The sequence below is a fragment of the Arachis ipaensis genome, chromosome B1 (genome assembly GCF_059453495.1).
Source record: "Arachis ipaensis isolate K30076 ecotype BB chromosome B1, ASM5945349v1, whole genome shotgun sequence".
In the NCBI taxonomy this organism is placed as follows: Eukaryota; Viridiplantae; Streptophyta; class Magnoliopsida; order Fabales; family Fabaceae; genus Arachis; species Arachis ipaensis.
The window spans coordinates 15,888,911-15,908,231 of record NC_142436.1 but is presented as its reverse complement, the minus strand read 5'-3'; the positions used below and the strand labels follow the sequence as shown (position 1 = coordinate 15,908,231).

At 31.1% G+C, this 19,321-nt stretch overlaps 1 protein-coding gene and 2 non-coding genes across 3 annotated transcripts; all 3 read right to left on the bottom strand.

Moving 5' to 3' along the window:
* Window positions 1-9,543: 9,543 nt before the first annotated feature.
* On the bottom strand, window positions 9,544-12,015 carry LOC148575811 (uncharacterized). The gene has a single exon (XM_088502564.1). The coding sequence runs from the start codon at window positions 12,013-12,015 to the stop codon at window positions 9,544-9,546; it is 2,472 nt and encodes an 823-aa protein (XP_088358690.1).
* A 5,288-nt stretch (window positions 12,016-17,303) lies between these two features.
* On the bottom strand, window positions 17,304-17,381 carry LOC148575810 (small nucleolar RNA Z105). The gene has a single exon (XR_015904435.1). It is a non-coding gene; the product is annotated as a small nucleolar RNA Z105 (small nucleolar RNA).
* A 92-nt stretch (window positions 17,382-17,473) lies between these two features.
* On the bottom strand, window positions 17,474-17,560 carry LOC148575809 (small nucleolar RNA SNOR75). Its single transcript, XR_015904394.1, has one exon. It is a non-coding gene; the product is annotated as a small nucleolar RNA SNOR75 (small nucleolar RNA).
* Between the last annotated feature and the right edge of the window lie 1,761 nt (window positions 17,561-19,321).

The window sequence follows — 19,321 nt, the reverse complement described above, 5'->3', positions numbered from 1 at the left end:
AGATAGGAAAATTAGTTCAACATGCCATGTTATAATAGGTAAGCTTTCTTTTAAGTCTTATAATATGCTTTGTTTCATTATATTGAATGACGGGATTAAAGAGCAACATGCCTCCATTGAAAGCATTTGGAATGCTGTTAGGTATGTTAGATCTTCTCCCCAAAGAATTAAAAAATTTAAAGAATGCATTGAAGCTGAGTTGATAGAGTCTAAAAGTCTTGTTTGTTTGAATGTTCCAACTAGATGGAATTCTATCTATCTAATGTTGGAACATGCTGAAAATTTGAAAAAACTTTTGATAGATTTTATGATCAAGAAACTGACATCTTTAGATGGTTTGGAGAGGATAGTGGGGGTAAAAAGAAAGTTGATCCACCTACGGCACTTGATTGGCAACATACTAGGCTATTCATTGATTTTTTGAGAATTTTCTATGAGATTACTTTGTGTTTCTCATCTTCTTTACATGTTACTTCAAACAAATGCTTTCATGAAATTGCATCTATACATTCTCAACTAACATCTTGGAGCCCCAACAATTCTAAATTATTGGAAACTATGGCATGCTCTATGAAGGCTAAATACGATAAATATTTGGGACCAGTTGACAAGTTTAATCCTTTGATACTTGTTGCCGTTGTTTCAGATCTTCGATACAAACTTGATTATCTTTCATGGTGTTTGGAGGATATATATGATAAGGAAGTGGCTACTAGTATGACTAGTTTTGTGAAATTTACATTGGAGACATTGTACAAATTATATTCAAAAGAAATTGTAGATGATAAAGTTCTTAATGATGTTGGCGGTCCCTCTAGAGATGTTTTGGATGATAAAGATACTGATCAGTCTAGTGCTAAGGGTGTTATTACAAATAGAATGAATTTGTGGAAAAAAACAAAAGAAGAAAAAAGCTAATGCAGATAGCAAATCAGACGTTGAGAAATATTTGGCCAAAGATCCTATGGACGTGGAAGATGAGAATTTTGATATATTGGTTTGGTAGAAATTAAATGGATCAAAATATAGAATTCTTTCTCCCATAGCTCGTGATGTCTTTGGTATTCCAGTTTCAACTGTCGCATCTGAGTCATGCTTTAGTACCGGTAGTTGTGTGGTTGATCTTTACCGTAGCTCTTTGTCACCAAAAATGGCAGAAGCTTTAATCTGCACTCAAAATTGATTGTATCCATCTAAGCAGATATTTGAAGAACTTGAGTTTGATCAATTTGACGGTAGTGACAAGATTGTTAATGGTATATTTACTTTATGATATTTTTATTCCTTCTTTATTGCTTAATTTAATTCATATAATAATCTTGAGAGACTAATTTTTATGTTTTGCGGATGTTACTAAAACATCCACACAACAAGAATCAAGTTCACAACCTTGAGAGCAAACTATGAATCAAATGCATTTTATTCTGTAGTTGTTTGCTACTTAATATTTTGTCGTTATTGGTTGGTATGACACTATAAATTATTATGTTAATCTTGTGTTGGTTGTTAACTTTATTTTAATTGTCTTTTGAACTTTGAATGTTTAGTGTGTAATTGACATAATTATTATTGTGAAAGTTTAAATTATTATTATTAGATTCTAAATTATTATGTGAATGTTGCGATGTTATGGAATAATTATTTTTCAAAACTTAGAGGTTTAAGAGATGTAGAATCCAACTTTTGGTGATGTCGTGATAAAGTTGATCAAGACCCGGGTTTCACCCGGTCTAGACTCGGTTTTAGTGTGGCCCGAAAGTAACACGATTTCTAGGGCTGCACACGGATCGGATCGGATCGGATATAGCCTAAAATTCTATCCGATCCGTACTGCATTCATCGGATCGGATCGGATATGATATCCACATTTTTTTAGGTCGGATCGGATATCGGGTATATCCGCATAATTAAAAAAAAATTTATTTTAAGATTCTATTTGACTGTTTTTATAAAAAAAAATCTAAAAAATTTATTTTTTATCTGTTTAAGCCTATTTACTCCTAAAATATTATCAATAATAATTTTTTTGAATAACAAAAACAAAATAATAACACAAGATTTAAGTTTAATTATTCTAAGTTGAAGTACAACATAAAAAATTAAAAACAAAATATCATAAAATTCATAAATAACACACTAAAATTCATATCACATTAGGGTTTATTTTCTTAAACTATGCTATTTATATGTGATGTGCGGATATGCGGATTTGCGGATTTGCGGATCAGATCCGCGGATATCACTGCCAAATCCGCAATCCGATCCAACCATAGTGCGGATCGGATAATATCCGCAAAATTCGGATCAGATGCGGATAATTACCGCGGATATGCGGATATTATCCGATCCATGTGCAGTCCTAACGATTTCATCGGATCTAAAACCGGATAAGAGTCTCATAAATAGACCCGGTCATTATTTAGAGTCGAGTCCGGGTCAACACGAACCCGGCTCCATGTACACCCCTAGTACTGACACAAAAAATCAACTTGTTATGCTTTCAATAGGTAGCATATTTTAAAGTTGCTGCGTGTGTGGGTTTAGGGTCCCTCTGGATCGCCGTTTAGTGCTACAGCGTGATGTGGGACCAAGGTTGCTTTTTCTGTTATTTGGATGGTTATTAATTAGGTATAATTAAGTTGTGTAATATAAGTGGATTGGGTCGCATAGACGATTGTGCGAACTTCGTTTTTTTTTTTTTTTGGTGAAAGGTGCACTGGATAGTTTTTTTATAAGTTTAAGGTTCAAGCAAAAATAAGGCTAGTGGCATTAGCCAATTCAAATATCATTATCACTCAAAATACATCAACCAATTCAAATATCATTATCACTCAACATACTATTCCAAACTCTATCCTCCATGATCCAAAAACGAAAACTCTACCCTTACATTATCAGTAGATATACAGTATATTCACTAGAGTCAAAACATACAAATTTTCCAAAAAATTATGTATCAGATAGACCAAAAAAATCATATAACCAAAAAAATCATATGCCATCTTTCTCCATTTATCTAAGTAAACTCAATTGTTCTTATTAGTTGAAATTACATGCCACTCACCTTGAAATTGCATGTGCAATGGGTAGTTGTACAGACTTAGAATTAGGCCTTATGAAAGAAAAAGTGTTGTCAAAGAATTTAGGTTCATTTTAATATCCAAAAATATAAAAGAGAAAATAAATCATTTTTACATGTGCTTTTTGATGATGAGAACAAAAATAAATTATTTTAAATATTGTTTTAATTTTAACCAAAGATGGAAGTAGAATTATGTTATTGTATTAAAGGAATGGATACAGAAAAACAGGAAGTGTGAGATAAAGAAAAAAACTTCTAAAAGATTTAATTATGTACTATAATTACAATTTGTTGCAATTTAATGGATAAATAGGGGTAATTGTTATGTTATATGGAAGTTAGTTATAAATGTTGATTATGTATATTAAAATTGGTTGGGTTCCTATTTTCATTATCTTCAGCTGCCTTTGAAGAGCACACAATGTCCTTTTTCCAACAACAAACTCATTTCTCTTTCTGACGGAAATTAGGCAAAATTACTTGGTCTCCAAATTCAACAACCTTAACAATTAACTAGTCTGGTCTACAATTCATAGCCCAGTAACATATAAATCATGTCCAGTCCAATCATGCCACTAATATAAACCCCTCATTAATACTATTAATCAAACATATTAAAAACAACAAAAAAATAATCATCCATAACGGTCTCCTATTATACGCAGTTCTCTTGGCAAGTGCTGCTATACACGTGTCACTTTAAAGTCACACCACATACAAACCGCATCACAAAATTACTTGGTCTCCAAATTCAACCACCTTAAAAATCAACTAGGAAGTCTACAATCCATGGTCCAGTAACATACAAATCATGTCCAGTCTAATCACGCTACTAATATAAATACCTCATTAATACTAGTAATCAAACATATCAAAAATGGAAAAGAAATAACCATCTGTAACGGTCTCCTATAATGTGCGGTCCATTTGGCAAGTGCTGCCATGCACGCATCACTTTAAAGGTAAACCCATTCACTATTTATGGAAGACCTAATCCGTCCCTTGTCCATTTTCACCAAAAACAAGGTGTCTTTTGTTCCAAAAAAAAAAAGGGATACTTAGGCCTTTAACTTTTTTATTTTAGGATAATACGGTCTTTTTATTAAAAAATGTTAAATTACACAGTTGGTCTCTGTACTTTTACTGAAATTGTAAATTGGTCCTTACACTTTAAAAGCTTGTAATTGGATCCCTAAAGAGAATTAAAATTTATAATTTAGTCCCTGAAGTTCAAAAAGTGTTTGATTTAATAGAATATTTTCAACATATTCTCTATTTTAAACATTTGAGCTGCACATGTTTGACAATAAGGACCAATTTGTAATTTTAATAAAATTATGGAGACCAACTATGTAATTTAACCATTTAAAAATGACCAAAAACTCCATAGGCTATCTAAACCCACCGGCCCCTCCCCAACTCTCTCACTCTCACTTTTCAAAATGGCACCCCAACTCTAGCGCTCTCTGTCTCTCACCTCGACTCACCATCGCTGTGCCTCTCGCCTCCGTCGCCGCACTGGATTCACTAATGAGTTGCTATTTTTATGTTGATTTGTTGCTATTTTTCTTAGACATTGAATTGTTCGTTTTGAGCATGTTTGGGATTGAAATTGTTCCCTTCCATTTATCGGTGTTCAGTATTGGGATTGGAAGAAAAGAAAAAGTCGTCGGATGAGAGAGGCGAGATGGAAGAAGGAGACGAGACCCAATTCGTGAGCACAAATACGGTGGATCTAGCGTGGCGACGGTGAACCAAGGTGAGAGACAAAGAGCACTGGGGTTGGGGTGTCGTTTTGGAAAATGAGAAAGTGAGAGTGAGAGAGTTGGGGAGGGGCGGGGTGGGTTCAGATAGTCTAGAGAGTTTTTGGTCATTTTCAAATGGTTAAATTACACATTTAATCCCATACTTTCACTAAAATTACAAATTGGTCCATATTGTCAAACATGTGTAGTTCACATGTTTAAAATAGAGAATATGCTAAGAATATTCTTTTAAATCAAACATTCTTTGAACGGCAGTGACTAAATTGTAAATTTTAATTTTCTTTAGGAACCCAATTATAAACTTTTAAAGTGTAAGGACCAATTTATAATTTTACTGAAAGTGTAGGGACCAACTGTGTAATTTAACCTATTAAAAAATCTGTTAACTAATAATGAAAATTAGTTTGTAGGTGTTTCATTTGTAATTTGTTGGGAGTTTTACTCCCACAAACTATTAATAAGTTTATTTTTGAAAAATTTCTTCACCAATGGTGGTTAAATGGAGAAAGTCCATTGTTGAAAATAATGTCGAAGAAAAAATATGTAATTGTTGTACGAAAAATTTTTAAAGGAAAAAAATAGCATAGAACAAGAAATGAAATAAGATAACATTAATGTTGAAGATATTTATATTGATGATGATGATATAGAGAAGATAACCATGGTAATAAAGTATGGTTACATAATAAAAATAATAGAGGTAGAAGTGATAATGATAAAAATGAAGACACTGATGGTAATAATAGTCATTATTGGTTATATTTTTGAAAAAATTCTGTGGGAGTTTAAATCCCCCACAAATTACAAATAAAACTTTCACAAAACTAATTTTTGTTATTATTTAATGAATTTTTTAAGATAAGAGTCGTATTGTCCTAAAATAAAAAAAAAATTAAAGACCAAAGTGTCTCTTTTTTTTTAACAAGAGGAGCCTTGTACTTAGTAAAATTGAACAGGGATCGAATTAGATCTTTATTCATCTTCATTGACGTGTGACTTTTAGACATAATTTTTTCCAACTAAAAGAAAGAATATGCATATATGTAGGTTTTCTTGATGTTAGGTTCCGTTTGGTTTGTATATGATTGAGACATAGACATTAAAATATATACACTTGAAACAAAGACATAAAATATTTGTGTTTGTGTATAGTATTTGGAAATAATAGACATGACACTAGTGTAGTGTCTAATATTATGTTTGGTTGCAAAATACAAGAACACTATATAACTAAAATGACTATTTTATCCTCATAAATTAAAAAGTAATTAATATTAAAAAAAAACTGAAATGAGAACTCTTCTCTTTAGAGTTTCTCGTCACTTATCCCTACCTTCAAAAAATTTCCTTCTCTTTAATTGCTCTTCTCCTTCGTAGATGGTCATCAAGTGAAGATACACAAAACTCCATTATCAGAGCAAGTTCAGAATTGAGAACAAGTACAAGAAGCTCTCAAATGGACTCAAACCTATATTTTTCTATCATCAAACTAATTCAAATTGAAACATAATACTCTCACCTTCTCTTTCTATTTATTATCATCAAACCTTGAGTTGAGTTTTCTAGCACAGATAAAGAAGAAAGATTGTGATAAAATAATAAAAAGTTTCACAAAATCAAGCAACACACACAAATGAAAAAGACACAAAGCTACAAAAAGCCAGAAACAAAAGAGAAGAGATTATAACTAGTTAAAATTTGTAAAAAAAGAGAAGAAAATTGTCATAAAATAATAAAAAGTTTCACAAAATCAACCAACACATACACACAATGAAGAATGCACGAAGTTTCAGAAACAGAAAAGAAGAAGTGAGAATTGATTAGGGTTTATAAAAGGAGAAAAAGATATTTAGAATTTTGAAAAATCAATGAAAATAAATAATCTAAAAGAAAAAATTCAGATCTGTGTTTATGATTTCAATTTCATGTCTCATTATTTTAGTGAGACATAAAGAACATGTATATTGTGTATGTTTATAGATATCTGTGTCTCTTTCATTTTTATGTCTCATAAACCGAGACATAAAGAACATGTATATTGTGTATGTTTATAGATATCTGTGTCTCTTTCATTTTTATGTCTCATAAACCAAACAAGTGACACGTTCTACCGTATCTATATCTTGGTCAGAGACACATACACTAAACAAACGCTTCCTTATGTAATAATTTTTCGACACAAAGATTCAAATCAAATTCCAATTCTTTTTCACTTATTTTCTTCTCTCATGACAATTTTTCTTTTTTAATATTCTCCAATGGGAACAACCTCTTTTTTTATATTCTCCAATGGAAACAACTGAACAAGTATAACAACACCGCACATAGCAGATAATTCACCCACTTACCAACGCGAACATTTGGAATTACCAACGCAACACATAAAAAATTAATACATAACAGACAGTAAATATTTGCTCTTTAATTTAATACATTTAATTAAATTATATTTTATTATAATTATATTAATATTTTTAAAAAAATAAAATTTAATATCAATAATATTCACAAATATCCATCTCCCCCATAAGAAAAAAAATAATCACAGACCAATAACAAAAAAAAAAGAGTAAAGACCCATTGACTTCCTTAATCATAATCTATTCTCAATTCGCTTTGCCAAGCCACCCTGAATTGTACTAATCAATTTTAAATTGCATTAGTTATATCCTCTAAGTGTGACTTTGCTTTTTCTTGGTTGGACTTAAATAGAAATGACTAATTTACTTTTTATCCATCATGCTTAAATCGATCTTAAGAAAGATTTTAGAGTATTTTAGTCATATTTTTATTTTTAATATTAGATTAATAATGGTATTTTTTTAAATTATAAATTGTTTAGATATTTTTCTAAAATGTGGAATGAGTTAATTTAGGGAGTAGAAATCCAATTGTTCGATTTTTAAGAGGCATAGAAATCGAATTGTCCGATTTTTAAGAGGCACAGAAATCGGACCGTCTGATTTTCAAGTACAAAAATCGAACCGTCTGATTTTTGTACTCGAACCCTCCGATTTGTGTACCCAAAATTTTTTAATTTTTTAAACACAAATCGAAGGGTCCAATTTGTGTACCTTCCATAATTTTAAAAAACACAAAAAATTACAATATTAAAGTATATTAATCATCCCACTTCCATATCTAAATTTTTAGCCTATTTTAATAAATTATTATAAATATCTGAAATTTTGAATTTCACTAATTTAAACTATCAAGACATATTTTTAAAATATAATAATAACATTTTTTTAATTTTTCATATACGAAAAATGTCAAAAAAATATTTTAAATTTTTCATATACTAAAAATATAAAAAATATATAATTTTAATAATTTTTAATAAAAATATGTTCTTTTATAGTATTATTAACATGTGCCTAAAGCAAATGGTTAATCATGTTGAACATACTCATAACCATCATTCAAAACCGCACCAATTGATGAATTGGAATAACATATCACTGCACGAAACTTCAATAGTACATTACAATATATGATATTTATTAAAAATTTTAAATCAATTTGTATGGATTAGAATCTTCATGAAACATGGTTAAAAAATTGAAGAAACAAAGTTTGAATTAAAAACAATAATCATCTATTTACTAGAAGATGTTAAAAATTTAAAGAATTATCAAAAATATTCAAGAGAGGTATTTGATTATTAAAAGAATGATAACAAAACATGCAAGCTCTACAAGATTCATGATCATCATCAATGTAGTCTTAGTTGTTAAGAAAAAGAAATTATTATTTTATTATGAATTTTAGTCTATATAAAGCTATACATGCTTTGTGTATTATGCGTATTCCAAATAATAAAATTGTGTTATGAGAATTGAGAGCACCTCTTTTGTTTTATGATTGTTAGTTAGTTTGAGAGAAGAAAAATATGATAGCATTATTTATGTGAGTGAGTGATTCTGGAGCAATTAAGTGTGGGTATTATACTAATATTTGGTATCAGAGCTGATTAATCTAGTGTTTGGTATTTGAGAGTTTGTGAGGTGTGAGAGAGTTCTCACATAGTTGTTTATTCATAGAGTCAGTATAGCAAATATTTTTAATATTGTGTGGTTCAGTCCCAAGTTAGATGAAAAACTTGATTATAGTTATTGAGAGACTTTGATGTCTACCCATTTGAAAGTCCAGAACCTGTAGAATTTCATTGAATCGGATTTGCAAGAAGGAGCAGATGCTGCCCAACAGAGGAGAGATCAATCGACGCTATCTCAAATTCATCAAAGTGTAGATTATACGATGTTTGACAAAATAGCAAATGCCAAAAGTACAAAAGAGGCATGGAACACGTTGAAGCTGTCATATAAAGGCATTGAAATAGCTCAGAAAGCAAAATTACAGTCTTTCGGAAGAGAATATGAATGGTACGAGATGTCTAGCTCAGAAACTGTTGAGCAATATTTTGCTCGTGTTACAGATCTTGTCAATAAGATGAGAATCTATGGAGAAGATATGTCCGATAGCAAAGTGGTAGAGAAAATTCTTCGCACCATGCTGATGAAGTATGATCATGTAATGACTATGATCAGGGACGGATCCAGAAATGTTGTCATGGGGGCCAATAATATATATAATATTAAAAATATATATAAATAAATTATAATGTAAGATGCATTACAAAAATATACCGATAGAGAATATATTTAAAGTACAAAAAAATATGTATACTTTTTACTAACGAAGTGGTACACGTCGATTCTTCATATCATAAAATTCATCGATAATAGAATCGGTGTCAAATCTTTCAGCAATCTTCTTCTCAATATAAATCAAAAGACAATTAGCACGAAATTCATCTTCCATTTTGTTTCTGAGTCTATTCTTCACAATATTCATAGCTGAAAAAGATCTCTCAGTTGTAGCAGTTGAAACAGGGAGAGTTAATACCAAGCGAATCAAACGATCAATCAAAGGATATGTTAAAGACTTTCCTGTCTTCGTTAATCCTTGACATAACTCCGAAATTGTGCACAAGTTAGTTAACTCAATATGATTAGGAACATCAAGTTTATAATGTTGAGCTTGCATTCTAATGTGAAATTTCTCTTGGTCACTGAAGTCGCCTGGATAAAACCGTTCTACTAATTCACATACTTTGTTGACACTGAAGAGCTTATAATTTTCTCTGGGATCTAAAGTTGAACTTAAAGTAAGCAATTCCACCATATTATCATTGAATCTTCCATTAATCTCTTGCAACTGTGTATCAATTACAGCCAGAAATAAATTAACACGGTAATGATGCTCCACTAAAATTCGGTCAACAATTTTGCGAGTTCGGCCTCTTCTAGGAATATGCATTGCATTCATATCAGGAACTTCAACTTCATGTTTCTCACAAAATAATATAACTTCTTTTGTGAAAGCTTCCCAACTTGATTCTCTCATTCGTTGGATTAAAGTCTTGGTAGTAGAAACCAGAGTTAAAGCATTCAATATGTCTTGATTTTTTCGTTGCAAAGCTTGACAAAGATCATGACTAACTTCCAAAATATTTCTCATCAAATGCAAAACAAAGACAAATTCAAAGGATGTGATAGCATCATAAGCAGCACTAGCATCACCACGAGTGGAGAAATTACCTTCTTCACTGCTTTTTTCAAGAACTTCACAAGTAGCATCAAACATGCATAGCAAGCTACGTACAGAATTCAAATGAGACCCCCATCTAGTATCTCCAGCTCTTTGCAAAGTACCAATTTGATTAAGTCCACTACCTGTCACAATTTGATCATTGGCAATTAAGTTTGCAACATTATTTGCTTGAGCAACCCTTAACTGATCATGACGTTTAGGAGAAACAGTCACAACATTCACAATTAGGGTAAGTTTTGAAAAGAATTGATGAACATAACAAACTTCTTTGGCTGCAGAAACAAGTGCTAATTGTAATCGATGAGCAAGACAATGAATGTAATAAGCAAAAGGGCAATCTTTCAAAAATAGAGCTTGCAATCCATTCCATTCACCACGCATATTACTAGCTCCATCATACCCTTGCCCCCTAAGATTTTGAACATCAAGATTATGACGAGAAAGAACTGATGAAATTTCTGTTTTCAATGTCAAAGAACACGTATCAGAAACATGTATAAGATCAAAAAATCTTTCTTGAACACAACCGTGCTTGTCTACAAATCTCAAAACCACAGACATTTGTTCTCGCTTTGACTCATCTCTTGCTTCATCAATAATTATACAAAATTTAGAATCACCAATTTCTTCTCGAATTGTTGCACGCACTTTTCTAGCAAAGATATGCAATATATCTTTTTGAACACCGGGAGATATATATTGAGCATTTCCAAGAGCATTTTCAAGGACAACATTATTAACATTCTGATTGCATGAAGCTAAAAGCTTAATTAACTCAATAAAATTTCCTCTATTCAAAGATCCAGGACTTTCATCGTCGCCTCTAAATGCACATGCTTGAAATGCAAGCCATCGAATAGCATCAATAGATGTCTTCAACCTTAAGCGATTATTTGCAATAGTTTCATCACTATGCCTATCAAGAACTTTGTCTATATGCTTAGAATGAGCCATTAAATCATCACAAGATTTCACACATAAATTATGGGGAGAATTAGGAATAGAACCCTCGTGACATACAAATGCACAATTCACTCCATTGTTTACTTTCTTCCAATTACTAAATCCTAACTCTGAAAATGCATTTTTTCCATCATTGCGAGCACCATAATGTTTACTAAACAAGTAGCAAGGCAAACAATAAGCAGCATCTTTTTCTGGTGAATATTCTAACCAACTTGAAAATTTCTTAAACCAAGAAGATTGAAAATATCGACGGTGATTGTTATTACCAGAAGCTGGATAACTAATATTTGTTGGTTGGTATGGCCCAGCTATTATGTATGCTCTACGAATCTTATCATGTTCATTGACATTATACTGCCAAATTGGACGTCGCTTTCCTGGATCCCTTTCTAGTAAAGAGATATCAACATCTCTTTCTAATCTTGGAACTTTGGATTCATGTTGATGTGCATTTTGAGTAAGATTAGAGAGTTCACTTACTTGAACTTCTTGTGAAATAAGATTAGAGGGTTGACTTGTTTGAACTCCAACATTATCAGCAGCTTTTCTCTTAAAAATTGCATCAATTTTACTTTGCTTTTTCATCATAAAATGTTCTAGTTTCTTTTTACCTGAAAAAAATTCAAATAATTATATACTCATATAAATAAATAAAGTCTAAATATTTTTTATTAATTAAACATCAATAAAAAATTAATAATATTTTTTTTACTAAATCACTATCAATTTTACTAAAAATAAAAAATAAAAAAACTACTAGACAAATTAATAATATACACAATCACACCGTAGTACAGTACATAGAGTCATAGAGATATTCAGATATATCAACAAGAACAATAAATCTGCATAGTAATTATTTAAGATATATAATAACAAATTTAAAATTTAAAATATATAATAAAATGTACCTTGTGAGATAGTAGTCACTAACTGAGTGGAGTAGAGGACTAGAGGGCATCGCGCGTCAGTCGTCACTATGGCTTCAATTCAAAAGGAATGCTAAGCGTCAAAACCAAAAGGAATAAAAGAAGAATAGTGTTTTCACTGTTTTTGTTTAGTCAATTTAGGTTTTTAAAAAAATTTTAAAAATTATTATATTTTATGGATTGGGCTTCTTAAATTTTACTACTAATTTTTTTTTTTGTAAAAAGCAGGGGGGCCCAGGCCTCCACTTGCCCCCATGTATCCGTCCCTGACTATGATACTAGAGTCCCACGATATGGATACCATGACGATTGTAGAGTTTCAAAGAAACATAGAAAGCCACATCAGCAGGACATTGGAGAAGTTAGAAAAATCAACCGAAGAAGTCCTGAAAAGTCGGATGAATTTAAACAATGTTGCAAAATCAAGCTACACACAAGAAGGACGATGTCGTGATTTCAATCTTCAAAATAGAGGTAGAGGAAGTTTCAAAGGTAGAGGTCGTGGCAATTATAACCAAGGAAGTTATAATAATTTTATACCACCTAATCAATGAAGAGGTGGAACGAATTTCAGGCCTATCAACCGAGGAAGAGGTCGAGACCATTTTTATCAAGAAAGAGCCAATTTCAACTGCTTTTATTGTGGAAAGTATGGACACAAAGCAGCAGATTGTAGATTCAAAATACTGATGATAATCCGAGTACTCAGACTTTATTTTTTACAAGTAATTCATGTACTGAAAATAAAAATATATGGTATTTGGATAATGCATGTAGTAATCATATATCTGGTAGAAAGGAGTTGTTTTCTTCATTAGATGATTCAGTTAAACTATTATTGAATTTTGGTAATAGTATAAAGATCCCTATTGAAGGAAAAAGGCACATACCAATTAGATTGAACGATGGTTCTCTGAGTTATATTTCTGATATTTTCTATGCTCCTGAATTTGATTACAATTTACTAAGTATATGGCAATTATCTGAGAAGGAATATAAGATGATAACTTATCGTGGATACTGCACTGTGTTTGACAACAACGGAAGGTTCATAGATAAAGCAAAGATGACTTAAAACATAATATTTTCGTTAAAAGTTCAACATGTTAATCCCTCTTGCTTGAGTTCTGTGATACTTGATGATAATTGGTTGTGGCACATGTGGTTTGGGCATTTTTATTTTTCTGGCATAAACTACCTGTCAAGAAAAAGACTTGTTTCTGGACTACCACGTGTTCATATTCCTAATTGTGTTTGTAAGATTTGTCAATTGGAAAAGAAGCACAGTGATCCATTTCCTACAGGAAAGTCATAAAGAGCCAAAAGATTACTTGAAATTATGCATTCAGATATCTGTTCTGTTGAAGTTTCAAGCAATAGTGGTAGCAGGTATTTTATCACTTTTACTGATGATTTTAGTAGATATATATGGGTATACTTTCTGAAACAAAAATCAGAAGCATGTGATACCTTCAAGACATTCAAGCCGTTTGTCGAAAAACAAAGTGGCTGTAAAATCAAAATTTTCAGAACAAACAGAGAAACAGAATATCTTGCGTGTTCAGATTACTTTAAGCAACACAGAATTCAACATCAACTAACAACTAGATATACTCCTCAACAAAATGGAATTTCTGAAAGAAAGAATAGAACCATCATGGATATGGTCAGATGCATGCTCAAGTCAAAACAAATGCCGAAAGAGTTTTGGGCAAAAGCAGTCGCAACGGCAGTTCATATTTTAAACAGGTGTCCAACAAAGAGTGTTCGAGATAAAACTCTAGAGGAAGCTTGGAGTGGAAAGCGTCCTTCCATCCATCATTTCAGAGTCTTTGGGTGTATAGCTTATCCCCACGTACCATATCAATTAAGAAAGAAGTTAGATGACAAAGGCGAAAAGTATATCTTTATCGGCTATAGCATAGACTCAAGCATACAAGTTGTACAATTCAAAAACAAAAAAAGTAATCATCAGTAGAGACGTGACATTTGATGAGAAAGCCATGTGGGACTAGGACATAAAGACAAAAAAGCAATCGATTGTAATTTCAAATACATGTGATAATGAAGAAGAAAGATAACCGGGTACAACCCAACCATCAGAATCATCTAGAAGACCTCAAAGAGAGCGGAGACTACCTGCTAGATTAGCATATTATGAAGTTGGCAATGACAACGATTCGTCTAATGAAGAAATCATAATATTTGCTCTATTTTCATATTGTAAGCCATTGAACTTTGAAGAAGCCTCTAATGACAACAATTGGAAGAAAGCAATGGATGAAGAGATTCATGCCATTGAGAAGAATAACACATGGGAGCTGACAGATTTACCAGCACAAAAGAAGTAGATTGGAATAAAGTGGGTTTACAAAACTAAGTACAAATCCAACGGTGAAGTTGATCGTTTTAAAGCAAGATTAGTTGCTAAGGAATACAAACAAAAGTCAGAAGAGAAAGTGTACATTGAGCAACCTGCAGAATGTAAAGTTCTTGAAGAAGAAGATAAAGTTTACAAATTGAAGAAAGCTTTGTATGGGTTAAAGCAAGCACCAAGAGTGTGGTACAATAAGATTGATTCTTATTTCACTCAGAATGGTTTCAAAATATGTCCATTTGAACATACTCTTTATATCAAGTTCGTTGAACCTGGAGATATTTTATCTTGATCGTGTGTCTTTAAGTTGACGATTTCATCTTTACTGGCAAAAATTTGAAGATAATTACAGAATTCAGGGAGGCTATGATAAAACACTTTGAAATGACAGATATGGACTTGATGTTTTATTTTTTTGGCATCGAAGTTTTTCAAAAAGATGATAAAATTTTCATTTCTCAAAGGAAATATGCAAATGATATATTGAAGAAATTTCAAATGGAACACTGAAAACCAATTTCTACTCCGGTCGAAGAGAAGTTCAAATTGTTGAGAGAAAATAAAGAAAGAATAGTAAATTCTACATATTACAAAAACTCAATTGAAAGTCTGAGGTACTTAACTGCAACTAGATCAAATATTGTGTTTGGAGTTGGTTTGCTTAGCAAATTCATGGAGGAACCTTGTACCAACCATTTACAAACGGCAAAACAAATTCTTCAATATATCAAAAGTACTTTAAATGATGGTATTTATTATGAAAATATTAATGAAGTGAATCTTGTCAGTTACACTGATAGTGATTGGGTTTATATTTCATCTTGGTTCTGGTGTAATTTCATGATTTAAAAAGAAAACAATCAATAGTTGCTCTTTCTACAACAAAAGTAAATATATAACAGCAAGTTGTGCAACAATTTGGCTAAGAAGAATTTATATATCGGGAGAGTATATTGGCTAAGAAGAATTTATATATCGGGAGAGTATATTGTTATGGTATATTGTATTTGGCTAAGAAGAATTTATATATCGGGAAAGTATATTGTTATGGTATATTGTGAAACATAAAAACAAATCTAAAAAAAATCATTACAAGGGATTTCTTTGATACTGATATCTTTTTTTGAATTCTTACCCTTCTTTGCAAAAAGATAAGAAGTATAGATTTCTGAAGATATCTTTTTTTTTTCCAGTTCTGTTATTTTTGAAATTCTTTCTAACATTAATTGTATTTTTCAATTTCCTTTCTTTACTTTTTGAACGTTACTTTTTAATATCAAAGGGCAAAGGAGTGTTTGGCCTAAAAGAAATAAAAAAACACTAAAAAGTTGAGCCACTTCCTTCTTTAGAATCGCATTAAGATATTTTTTTTAGAATTATGTCAGAATGGTAGAATTTATTAGAAATATATTTCACTATTGAAAAATATTTTCACCCATTTTATTTACTTTATTTCATCTATATTGGATATCCAGATTTTGTAAAATCTAAAATAATTGTATTATTTCTATATTCGCAATTTAATATAAATAAATACCATCTATCTATATTTTTTTTAAACCACCTTCTATAATCTTTTTTTATACAATTTGTAATACTCGAAAGATCAATTCTTTCTCTTTCTTTCAGTTAGTAATTGGAATATTCTTTTAATTATTTCAAATAAAATAAAAATTCAATAGAGATATCAAATTAATAATTACTTTTTACAATTCATTCTGTATATAAATTAAAAAATTTTATTTTATATAAATTTAATTAATTTAAAGATATAAATATATAATTAAATCTATATATAATTTGAGAATTTATATAATTTGAAAATCTTTATAAAAGATTTCAAATAAATTTAAAATTTAATAAATTCATAGATTAATAAAATATATAAATCTAAATATATTATTCCTATTGAATATTTAAATTTAGTTTTCTATTACTAATTTTTTTATTTTGTGATTTGATTCTATAAATTTAATTATATTGAATGGATAGATTTTAATAATTATATTCATAATCATCACCTATGTAATCTTAGTTGTTAAGAAAAAAAATTATTTTATTAAATTTAGTCTATATAAAACTACAGATGCTTTGTGTATTATGCTGTGTTCTAAATAATAAGTTTTATGAGAATCGAGAAATAGTCCTTTATTTTATGAGTATTAGTAAATTTAAAAAATTGAAAAATATAATAACATTATTTATATAAGTGATTTTGGAAGCAATTAACTCAAGTATTATACTTACATATGACCAAATGGTATTTATATTAAACCAAAAGGAAAAAAAATAATATTTTTTCATATTGTTAAAATCATACAAGATGGTAACTTTTTCAATCATTTATAGAGGATAATTACACTCTTCTTTTAATAAAACTATTAATTAAAGGATTAAATACGGAATAATTTGATACAGAACAATATATTGATATAAATCAACGTGTTATAAACTTATAATAAAAAAGGTTTCTAAAGTACTAAGAAACTAAAACATCACAGAATCTTAATTGAAGCGTTCATAGAAAGATATTATCCAATAAAAATGATATTAAAATAAAATGGCATTCAGAATGAGTAGGAGGATTATCTTTCATCACATGAATAATCATAAGATGACAATAAACATATTCCTCATCATGCCGGAAAAGAAATACGAAAAAAAGTATTCAAAAAAGAAAAAAGAAATGAAAGGAAAAAAAGAAAATGCAAAAACAGAAGGAAATGGAAGAGTGGAATCCTCTCAGACAAATGCCTCGATTTGTCGTCAGCTTTGTTAAGAATGGATATCGGACTCGTCATCAATAATTTAATCATCACTGAGAATACCACACAACACTCATCGTGTTCGTTCAAAACTTGCACAAAACTATAATATTCAGAAAGAATAAAAAGAATCAAATAAAAAAATAGACGGAAAAAGAAAAAGAAAAAGGCGATGGGAGGGAGGGGAGAACAAAGAGATTGAAGAACTATCTCAACGTATCAACCGAATTTGGGGTTTTCGCCCTTCCAGAGCCGATAAAAATTGAGATTGGCTTCTCCATTTTGCAATTTATAGAGAAATGAGAGTGACTGTGAGCACCTGTTATTTAGGGTTTGCGAGTCGTAAGGGTGGCTGTGAGCTCATATTATTTAGGGTTTATTGGGCCTCACCTTCCAACATTAATGGGTCAGCATCTAGAACTAATATAAAACAAAATGCAACTAATTGGGCTCATAAAAGAAATTTCAGTGATGTAACAAAAAAAATTCAATAGATCGCCCTCTTTAAAGTAAGGTTACCCTAACCATTTCTTTACGGTTCCACATGGGTAGTGGGTTACTCCCCATGACCCCATCCCCTTGTAACAAGACTCTTTCCATCTCGTCATGTAATAATCATGATGGGTAATGGGTATCCGTCACCTCTCGAATACTAAAATCCTCACGATATTTGTGGGTTTCAAAAAAAATGAAAAAGTCAAATCAAATTAATTTTATTCGGCCAGATAAATTAATCTAAGAAATTTTACTTAATATCAAAAGTAAACATCAAAACAACCTAAATAGCCAAATTGGTATAAAAAAAACTAAATCGAAAATGAAATATTTAAAAAAAAAAAAAAGAGTGAGGAAATGAGAAGTGGTGATCGTGGCAATCTACACAAATGAGGCAAAGGCGGAGTATGAGAGACGGAGGCAACGGTATAGAGGTATGGGCACCGCAAAAGGCAGATCTGCGTGAGATAGAGGCAGAGGCATTTGTATAGGCAAGGGTGCTAGGGAGTGGCGATGACATGCGGAGGTGTTGAGGTAGTGCACAATAAGAATAACAATAACAACAAAATCTTGTCCCATCAGGTGGGGTCGGCTACATGAATCAAATGATGCTGTTATGTTCTGTTATGTATCATGTTTAGAGAGAAATTGTTTACGTGTAGATCTCGTTTGACTATCTCATGGATGGTCTTTTCAAGTCTTCCTTTGCCTTTCACCATTTGTCCATCGTCCATCTCATCCACCCTCCTGACTGGGTGTTCTGTCGGTCTTCTTCTTACATGTCCAAACCACCTGAGACGTGATTCAACCATCTTTTTTCACAATTGATGCTACTCCAACTCTCTCCCTTATATCTTCGTTTCTTATTTTATCCAATCGCATATGACTATTCATCCATCTCAACATCTTCATCTCTGCCACACTCATCCGCTTATGTTCGTGCTCCTTTTTGACTGCCCAACACTCCGTACCAAAAAGCATAGCCGGTGCAATAGAATTTACCTTTAAGTTTTAAAGACATTTTTTTGTCGCATATAAAACCAAATGCACTTCGCCATTTTGACCAACCTGCTTGGATCCTATGATTTACATCCTGTTCAATCTCTCCATTATCCTATATGATGCACCCAAGATACTTAAAACTTTTAACTTTTCGTAGGATGTTTTTTCCAATTTTCACCTCTATATTAGGGTTTTTCCTTTTCAGACTGAACTTACATTCCATATATTCCGTCTTGCTACGATTTATGCGCAGACCGAAAAAGAAAAAGAAAAAAAAATATAGAAAAACAAAAATAATTGTGAACAATGAATTAAAAAAATTA